Source organism: Apus apus, chromosome 18 (genome assembly GCF_020740795.1).
Source record: "Apus apus isolate bApuApu2 chromosome 18, bApuApu2.pri.cur, whole genome shotgun sequence".
Lineage (NCBI taxonomy): Eukaryota > Metazoa > Chordata > Aves > Apodiformes > Apodidae > Apus > Apus apus.
The window spans coordinates 8,671,349-8,681,431 of record NC_067299.1 but is presented as its reverse complement, the minus strand read 5'-3'; the positions used below and the strand labels follow the sequence as shown (position 1 = coordinate 8,681,431).

The window sequence follows — 10,083 nt, the reverse complement described above, 5'->3', positions numbered from 1 at the left end:
TTAGGAATATAATAGTTTGTTTAAGAGAGAAGTGAGATACCTGCACGTTCCAATGACACCTGGGGTGGTTTATGGTCCAAGAAGCTGAGGGACTGAACTGGGCTCCATCTGGGGACCCGAACACGGAGCAGGATTTATGGCCAAGATCAGACCCAACAAAGCCACTTCTGTCTTGCTCCTCGGGGCAGGATGACACCAATGGGTATAGATCATGTTGGTGATTGGGAAGGCAGCCAAGGGGGCAAGAAAGGTCAGAATTATGCCTTAAAAGGTAAAAAGTACCTGCTAGAATGGAATGTGTGAACAGGGGCGGGAAACTTATGGGATCATTAGAAGTGTGGGATGGGCTGTAAACCCTGGAGTGCCCAGCCAGGGGGGAAACAGGGGAGGGAACTTTGCTTTGGGAATAGGGAATACAAACCCTTATTCACCTCCCTATGGGTGTGCCTGCTTGTTTAGGTCACCCATTCTTGCCAGAGTGTAAATAACCTGTGCTGTGCTGAAGGATCCATTTGGGCCTGTTCATTGGTGCCACAAACGTTTCTCACAGACCAAAACCCAAACCCAGACCCAAACCTACACCTAGACCCTAACCCAGACCCCATCCCAAACACAAAACCAGACCTAGACATAAACCAAGACCCAAACCCAGACCCCATTCCAAATCCAAACCCAGACAATGAACTTGAACCTAGAACCAGACCCAACCCCAGACCCAAACCTGCATCTAGAACCCAACCCAGACCCAAACCTACATCTAGACCCAAACCTACATCTAGAGACCCAGACCCAGACCCAAACCAGCCTGTGTGGTGGTAGCAGGGCTGGCTCTGGTGACACCCCAAGACAGCCCTCACCCCCTGCTGCCACTCAGGGCATCCTCCTACCCCACCCCAGCCAACACCCTATCCCCACAGCCCAGCCCTAGGTTTCCACTAAAGGAAGCGAAGCCAGTTCCAGGAGGAAGCTGCAATCCTCTTGTCCCCCCAGCCAAATTTCCTCCCCACTGGGATATTTCACAAGAGACTCTTGCCCAATCTCCCCAGGAGAAACATCTTTCCTGCCACCTTGTCACTGCCCGGTGACTGCACTGACCAGCCCTCCAGGCAGACACTGAAATTATAAAGTGTCTCTGCTTTATTGGTGAAAAACTCAGAATCACTCAAAATACAAATAGGGGATAGAAGGGGGACCTAGTGCCAAGGGGTCCCCAGTGGCCGTGGAGGCCAGAGGAGCAGGGCTGTGTCCCTCCTCAGGGTGCCATGGGGACACCTTGGGCTCACCAAGTGTGCTGGGCTGCACCCATCTGGCCAGCAGCCCCCAGGGCCTGCAGCAACTGCCAGAGTTCGCCCCGAGATCTCCCCATCTGGCCCTGAGCCCTGGCCACGCAGGAGCTGGTGGAGATAAAGCACAGGGGTGGCTGGTGCAGGGGGTGAGGGCTCACAAGATCTTCCTCCGGGTGCTCTCGGTGCAGCGGTTCAGGATGAGGTCTTTGCTGGGGCGGGGAGGAACAGCAGGCTGAGCCTTGGGCTTGCTCTCCTCCTCCTCGTTTTTCTCAACTGCAGGTAAAGCAAGACATACAGGTGAGTCTCCACCACCCAACACCTTCATGTGAGTGTTCAAAAGCTTCCTATCCAATGGACACCAAACCTCCTGCCTCTTTCTCCTGCCTTACTGGAGGTGGAGGTGGTAGTTTGAGCTCACCCTTCCCAGCTGGGGGCTCTGCTCAGGTGGGAGACCAGCTCTAGGTCCATGCAAGGAGCTGCTCTTCCTTGGGAAGATCATTGATCCCATGGGGATTACAAGATCTAAAGCATCTACCTCAATAATAACCTCCCTTCTTCATTCACCACCTCCCCCCAGGCACTTTGCTGACAGGTAAAGTACCTGATGATGGTAACAAGCAGCATGGGTGAGGTTAGGTGCATGGAGGACAGCACAGGTCCTAAATGTGGGCTGACCTCCCACCAAGGCCATATTCTACTCCTTCTCTGACAGAACTATAGCCAGAGGGAATAAACCTCATTGGAAAGAAACATCTCCCTGCAAATACTTTCCCCACAGGAGAAGGGTGGACAGGCAAGGTGTGACCTACTCCAGCAACCACCACTGGAGGGCACGGGCTGTGCCTGCAGAACTTCAGCCCATGTTGAGACTTACTGATGGCATTGGCCTTGTTCTGGATGTTTCCCCTCAGGTTCCTCCGGCTCTGGATGTACTTCCTGCTGTTCCTCCTGTAGGTCTCCTGGCTGATCTGCCTCCGGCCCTGCTTGTGGATGCTCTTTGAGTTTCGGATGGTGGATCTGCAGTGGGGCAGAAACAAAGCTTCCAGCTCCTGCCCTCTCACTGAGGATTTCCCCCCATGCTTCCTCCTCTGCCTCCCCCCAGCCCCAACATCTGCTTTGTGGTTTTGCCTGGTAGAAGGCCCCATGTGGACACCAGCCCTGGCGGGCAGCTGTAGGTGAGATGAGATGTCCAGCATGTCAGGAGGCAGCTGGGGCTGTGCTGTGGAAGCAAATACTGATGGGTGAAGCCTCAGCACAAGCCTGGAAAGCAATGATGGGGATAGCAAGGTAGTAAGGCTGGAAGGATGAGATGGGCATGAGGTTTAACCAGGAAAGCCCTGGAAGTGATCTCTTGCCCTTTGATGGATGGACACAGGGCATCTCTACTGGCTGCAACACTAGTGTGGTGTTCAGGATGGCTCCCCAGGGAGCAGGGGAACAGCAAGTGCTGACCCCACAGCAGAGAAACTCCTGAGAGAAGTGACAGGCTGAGCAGCCCAGGCTGCATGCTGGCCACTGCCACAGGGGAACCCCCAGCCTTGGGGACAGGCAGGCAGATGGAGGCTACTGCTTCATCTTCACTACAGGGGCATGAGCAAGGTGGCTGCTGACATCTCTCCCATGGCCTCATCCTCCTGCCCTGCTCCAGGCACTGTGCCCACCTGCCTTCAGCCCTCTCTGCTCTGAGCACAAACCCCATTGAGGAGCAAAGCTCTTGCCCACAGCAGCAGGTCACCACCTGGACAACAGGGACAACATTTGACATGGGGGGCAAGTCACTGTCCCCAAGAGACCACCTCCCCTCCCCAAGGGTATCAGCAGGCACCACCACGCTCAAATAGGTGGATTTTGGTCATTTTGCACCATCTCACACTCAGTTTGTGCTTCAGCAGAGCTGGATTATGGGACATTTTATAGCAAAGCTGCCGTGTTTTCTTGTAGGGATAAAAAGATAGTGGCAAACTCTGCCCTTCCTAGCAGTGTTCTTTGTATTGGAATTAATGAGTTATTATTGCTTTTTATCTTTTTAATCAAAATAAAATCCCTTCCATTAGCTCAAATCCTCCCATCAGATTAGGCCATTTGGCAGCTCTGATTAGTCAAATCTCTCCTCGCTTCTCCAAGATTCAGGGGATGAACTTAAGGCAAGAAGAAAAAGGCCAATTAGAAAATGAAACGAGATTAGCCCAGGAAAGCAGCTTTGCAGAAGGACAAGGAGGAATGTGCTTGGCTGGAGGACCAGCTGAAGCAAGGACTGTGCAGCCATGTCAGGAATGCTGGGATGCCCCTTCCACCTGTGGAAGGCAGGGAGCACAGAGCTCATTCTGCTGGATCCCTGCAGGTTCTGCCTCCTGGTCTGTCTTTGCCCTGCTCACATCTCGGCTGGGCAATTCCTCATCACCAAGATGAGTGAGGGACACTACAAACCACTGCCTGGTTTAATTTCATCCCCTGGAAGAAGAGCTTTAAGTCCTACTCCCCCCAGCTGGGGCTTCTCCTACCTCCGTGGTGGAGCGCTCCGGTTCCTCAGCTCGCTCTTCACAGAGGTGTTCACCTCCCCAGCTTTCTGCAGGTACATGGAGGGGTAATAACCTGTGGTTTCATCCTTCCTGCAGTGCAAAACAAAGCAACATGGCTAGAAGCCTTGGCTCTGCCACCATCACCTCCTCACCCGTCCCCAGTGGGCTAGTTCATATAATCACAGCATCGTTTTGGTTGGAAAAGACCTTTCAGATCATCCAGTCCAACTGTAACCCCACAACTGCCAAGGCCACCACTGACCCATGTCCCCCAGCACCACATCTACCCAGCTTTTAAAACTCTCCAGAGATGGCAACTCCACCACTGCCCTGGGCAGCCTGTGCCAGGACCTGACAACCCTTTCAATGAAAGATTTTTTCCTAATCTCCAATTTCTTCTCATGTTGCTTGCAAGGATGGAGGCTTTAACTGTCCTTCTACCTCTGTGCCCCTGGCTCTCCTTAAAATTGTCTCTTGAGTCCCAAAAGCAAGCAGGTAGCACATGGCTCACAGCTTCCAGGGTCTCACCAGGTCATATTGTATCTCCTGGGGTTTTGCTGGGCACAGGAAGCATTGCTGGCCTCCTGCCAGACACTCCACCACATGCTCAACAAACACCCCTCAGTCCATCTCTCTCCAGCCCAGTATGCCTGAAAACACCTGGAGATCCTCCTGGACCACCCACCTGGGCAGGGTTTGCAGCCATGTCATGTCCTGCTGCAAACACACAATCTGTGACTTCCCAGAGCACAAAGCAGCTGAGGTTCCCCTTGGGAAAGACCAACTTTACAGGGCAGGCCAGGCCTGGGATGAAACCCAAGGTTTTGCAAAGCAAAACGTGCCAGAAAACGTGGAGGCAAAAATAACAGAAATTACAGGAAATCTTATTTCCCATCTGCTTCCTTCTTAGATATCACTGAAACCCCCAGCAGAGGAAGCCACAGCTGCAATGTCTAACATATGGCAAAGCCACAGGCTACCAGAGGCAGCCCTGCAAAAGGCAGTGCTGGGCAGTGGCACCAAACAGCCCATGGTTGTCATGACCCAGAAGAGGAGAACCTCTGGTTCTCCCCTTCCCCCTGCCTGAATCCCACTTGCCTCATTTGTTTGTGGCATCTCTCACCTGATCACCCACCAGCCATCGAGCAGCTTGTGGATGACTTCGATGGTATCTCCCTCCTTGAGGGTCAGCTCATCCTCCTCCACTGCTGTGTAGCTTTTCTGGACAACGTAGGGCTCACCTGCACACAAAATGGGGACAAGCAGGTTGGGTGTGACCACCCCAGGGATAGGGCTCAGCCTCTCCAGCTGCTGAGAGGAGCATCTACCCTAGGTTTCATTCAAGACCCAGGGTGCTTCAGGTCTTCCAAGTTTGGATTCAGACTTCCCCCAGCCTTGTTGGGGCCTGTGGCTCCAGCACCTTCCCAGGAGACAGCTGGGGAATGCCAGCAGTGGAAGCACCCCTGGCTCTGCTGAAAAGCATGTTTATAACTTGGGTGAATAAATGAGGAAGGAAGAGGTGTTGTGCTGATAAGCAGCTGTTGCAGAGTTGTCTAAACCAGAAAGATGAAGCCCAAAGAGCAGTCAGCATGAGCCTGCAGGATTCCCCCCTCTGCCCCGTGGGACAGGGCAGCACTGGGCAACATCTGCACCTCACTTTGGACATTGCACCATGCTCCTCTGCCATCCCAACACCTCAGCAGGCCCCAGCTAGCTCAGGGGCCACTGGATGAAGATGTGTATCTGTGACCAGCCAAAACAAGCACCCGATGCTGAGCCACAGGTCACGGGAAGCTGCCGAGGCTGAAGGTGAGACACTGACCCATGAGATTCATCCTTCTTGGCAGCTCCCTCAGCAACATCTCCCTGCCCAACAGTCCTGCTCAGCATGGAGTGCCCAGCAGGGCCTTGCAATGATACACCCCAACAGGGAGCAGTGCCAGGCTGTCCTCTGGTGCACACCCTAGTTATCCCCACATTTCACCTGCATAGTTGGGCTCCTGCTCTTCAGACTCATCAGGACCATCCAGTGGCTCCAGATAGGCAGCTGGCACCCAGCCTCGTTTATTCTTCAACTGGCAAAACCACCAACCTGCAATGAAAGCGGCTGTGGGCAAGAGCTGGGGGTGTTGTGGGGGCAACAGCACCAGGGCTGTCCCTGGTCAGGCATCCACATGACCTGAACAGAAGTGATGGTGCCAGGGATGGCCTCTGTTTATACGGTGCAACCGGGGTGGTTGGGCAGTTCCTCCAGGGCAGGAAACCTCACAGGCTGAGGCATGCAAGGAGGCTGCAGGGTTCTCTAGGATTGCCCCACACCCTCTCCAACTGTCATGTGGCTCCATGTGAATGTGAACCACATCCCAAGGGGTGGGGGGAAGCACCAGGAGATTTGGTGCAACCATTGGAGCTCACTCTACACTTCTCCTCTCCATCAGAAGACTCTCACGCAACCACCTTGACCCACGCACTGGTGTACCCAGCTCCCAGGGCACTGCTGCATGTGGGCAGCCCCTCTCCCTGCTCAAATGGCAGCCAGGAGGGAGCCAGCCCTCAGGGGCTCTGTGGAGGGGTGGACACATACCACTCTCGCCCTTCTCCACGACGTCCACCATGTCCCCAGCCTTCAGAGACATCTCAGACGTGGAGCTCTTCTCGTAGTCGGCGATGGCTCGGTACGTCTGCAGGACCATGGGGCCCGTGATGTCTGTGGGGAGAAGTGAGAGACATTCCCTCTCCTGGCACAGAAATACCCTGTCTCAACAGCAGCCCAGGACAGCCCAGAGTGCTCTCCCAGCATTTCTAGGCTAGAACCAGCTGGGTCCCAGGACATGGACTCGTTCCCCTGAGGCTGTGGCTTCCCACAGTTCTGGCACCAGCAGGGCTGGTGTCGTGTCCCCTGTGCTCTCAGCCAGGACTTCTGTCAAGGGGCAGCTCATCCCTGCCCTGTCCTCCGTGGAGCTGCCCCTTCCCCAGCCAGGCTATGCTGCCACCAAAGCAGCCATTTGTACCCCTCTGAGGCATCTTACCCGTGGAGTTCTTCTTGGCATCCTTTGGCAGGAGGAAGACCTCAGGCTTCCTGATCCTAGACGGGTCACAGCAAAGGCAGCTCAATGCCAACCAGCCCCGGCGCCCTCCCTGGGGGCTGCTGCCAGCACCTGGGGATGGGGCTGTGGGATTTGCCCCAAAGCTGGACTCACTGGCTGTCTGTGACGGGGTTCATGTCATCGGGACGGACCTTGAAGAAGCTGACCACGTGTGAGCACCGGGAGATCTTGTGGGGCAGGTTGACCAGGGTGTAGCAGTACTCGGAGAGCGTGCCCTGCCGGTTCTGCGTCGAGCGCTGCCCGTCAAACCACTTGGGAGCTTGGGGAGAGGGGAAAAAGCAGACAGACCCCCCCTGCTCACAAGGATTTCCCAAGCATGCTTCCCTGAATCATTCATTTTGACCTGAAAACAAGTGGGTTTGGCCCCCGGGTGCTGCCTGGCTGTATGGTGCCCATCAGGTGATGCCCTGTGGGAGCGTGGCCACGTCCCCTCCCTCGCTGCTCTGGCCCTGGCAGGCACACAAGGGACACACATGGTGCCAAAAAATGCTGGGCAGCAGGTGAGGGTAGAGACAGGGCTGATTTGCAGAAGCACAAAGGTTCCCCATGTGAGCCCCTGCAGAGATTGTGCAAGCCCATTTGACCCCATTTCAGCTATGGGGTAACTCCCACATCCCTGCTCAGATGAAGCCCAGCTGCTGGGCCATAAAAGTAGTGACTGCACTGGGGTACAAGGAGGGGCTCAGGGGAGCAGCCCATGGCCAGGGGTGACATGGACATTCCCCTGTCCCACTGGCCACACTGCATGTCCTGCAGCAACTGCTCTTGACCCCAGGGCTCCACAAAGCTTCTGGCAGTGTTGAACCCCACCTCAGGGTGCAGGTGTGCGGCCGGTGGCACCCCTGCACCAGCTCAATGCCTGCCTTGCCCCCAGTTCTTCCAGTATCCCAAATGGGGTGGGGACACTCCAAACCACCCTGGCAGAGCATGGAAAGGGTCCTGACATGGACCTGGTGTTAGTTCAGCCCCAGAGGAGCCCCCTCAGACATGACACCCTGCAAAGCAAAGGTTTACTCCTCCTCCTCAAGAGGCATCAGCCACAACCTGCAGCTATTTCTCATGCTCCTTCCCACCTCCTTTGAAGCAGGAAATTAAACCAAAGGGGGAATTTTGCTGACCTGCACCTTGCTTGGGGACAAACTGTCAGCTCTTTGTATCAGGAGTTCATTCCTTGGAATTGAACACATCCTTCATCACTTCCTCTTACAAAATATCTATGTTGCCATAAGGACACTAAAACCAACCCTGGTGACAGTGTCACCAAAGGAGGGCTCAGCTCAGGGTCCCCAAAACCAGACCCTTTGCACTGCCACAGGTAGCAGCCAATGCTGCAGGACATGGCCCTGGGGTGCAAAGCCTTGGGAGAGGCAGGACTGGGTCAGCAGGGCTGGTGAGACCTTCTCAAGGTCTTCAGCAAGACCACCACTGCTCAGACCTTCCTGGGGTTTTGATTTCAAGCCTGGTTGGCAAGAACAGAAATCAGACCAAGCACCTGCATGGGAGGCAACCAGCAGAGCTCAGCCCACCAGGGAATTTCCCAACCAGTTGCAATTTCAATTTCATCCCCCAGCCCTGGTACTTGCCCCTCTCACCTGGCAGGTGCGGGATGATCCGGTTCTCCATGTTGATGTCCCCAGATTCAATAGGGAACATCTCCTTCAGTGCTTTCTGTGGAGCAGAACCAGGCATAGTGGTGAGAATGGAGCTGGGGATCCCCTGTGGCACCCACACCCCTGCCCATGGCTCAGCCTCCTTCTTGGCACTGACCCCCCTGGCCCCTGCACCTCAACACCAGGGGAAACCTGCCAGGAGAGTGCAGAGCTGGTGGCTCCAAACTGCCAGGGGTGAAGGAGATTGGAGCACAGTAACCCAGGAGCCTCTGTTGAGCCAGGTTTGGTTTGGGGGTAATTTCAGCTGGAATTCACCCTTCTCTTTTTCCCCACCCCAAGCTCTGGTGTGCTGGGCCAGGGGCTGGTGCCCACTCCAGGACAACTCACATGGAACTCGTAGATCTCGGTAAACCGGCGGTAGACGAGCTTTTCAGAGAGGTCGTTCCACTTCACCAGGAACATGTAGACCTGAGGGGAAAAGCAGAGGTGCTGGACCCCACACCCCACAGCAACCAAAGCCCCCGGGGAGCCCTGCAGATGTTTCCATTTTTAGATAAACTTTGTGTTTTTCTTCCACCACCCCAATGCAAGTAGTTGTGCCCAGGCAGCAAGCAAGCTGGGCAGCAAGCAGGAGAGCTCAGCAGGGACAGAAAGGGGAGAGAAACATGCAGGAGGGTGGGAATCCAAGAGGGAACAGCCCTTTCCAAGCCAGCCAAGTAACCAACAACTTGCAAAGGAGGTGCCCAAAATCTGGTGTTCAGGACTTAGGAGCCTCTGGCTGCCTCCAGCTCATGCCAGCAGTCATGAACCCCCCAAGAAAGGATGCTCCAAACCCCTCGGTCACATCGGTCTAAAGAAACTTGCAGGCCAGGCTTGTTACCCCACCAGTCCTCACTGCTCCTCTCGTGGGAAGCTTGCTGCATACTCACGTAGTGCTGGCTGGGGAAAAACCTCTTCTCGTAGCCCAGCAGCTCGATGTGCCTGATGAAGACGTCCCCCATGGCTGCTCCTGCCTCTGCTCCTGCCTGCCCCAGTGTCTCGGCGTCCTCTCCTCCCCTCGCACAGCTCCGCGGCGCCGTTCAAGCTCCGGGAAAGCAGAAGTGCGGCTGCAATCCTGCCCGGGGCTGTTTACCCGCTGTGGTTTTATATCGAGTCGGTGTTTCCCGTGAGGAGTCTCCAGCCCGGCCCCTCCAGCGGCCCCGGGAGGAGGCGGCCGATGGGGAGATCGCAGGGAGGTACCTCTGAGATCACAGACCGGAGGGGCTGCCCCGATGGCCAAGAGTCCCTTCCAGCCCACAGGGTGACCAGCCACGGGCAGGACAAAGGTGGTGGCAATGGGATGAGGAGCAGAGCTGGAGGGGCAGAATGGAGCATGCAACGAGCTCCCCGAGCTCAGGGCTGGCAGCACCATCCTGCTCCGGGGCAGCCTGCAGGAGGCTCCTGCCCTTGCATCACTTTCCTTTCAGCCACCTGCAGCTTCCCCAGTTTCTGCCACCAAAAATAGCTCCCTTGAGCAGCCCCCCTGAGGACCAGAGCCAGCCCCAGCTCTGCTTGCTGCCGT

General features: G+C 55.6%; 1 protein-coding gene across 1 annotated transcript; it reads right to left on the bottom strand.

Annotated features, from left to right (window-relative positions):
* Positions 1-1,185: 1,185 nt before the first annotated feature.
* NCF1 (neutrophil cytosolic factor 1) lies at positions 1,186-9,681 on the bottom strand. The gene is made up of 11 exons (XM_051635776.1): positions 9,452-9,681; positions 8,910-8,990; positions 8,505-8,580; positions 7,006-7,171; positions 6,835-6,890; positions 6,390-6,512; positions 5,790-5,897; positions 4,929-5,046; positions 3,788-3,895; positions 2,161-2,303; positions 1,186-1,559 (listed from the first exon to the last, which is right to left on the bottom strand). The coding sequence occupies exons 1-11, from the start codon at positions 9,521-9,523 to the stop codon at positions 1,441-1,443; spliced, it is 1,170 nt and encodes a 389-aa protein (XP_051491736.1). The 5' UTR covers positions 9,524-9,681; the 3' UTR covers positions 1,186-1,440.
* Positions 9,682-10,083: the final 402 nt, after the last annotated feature.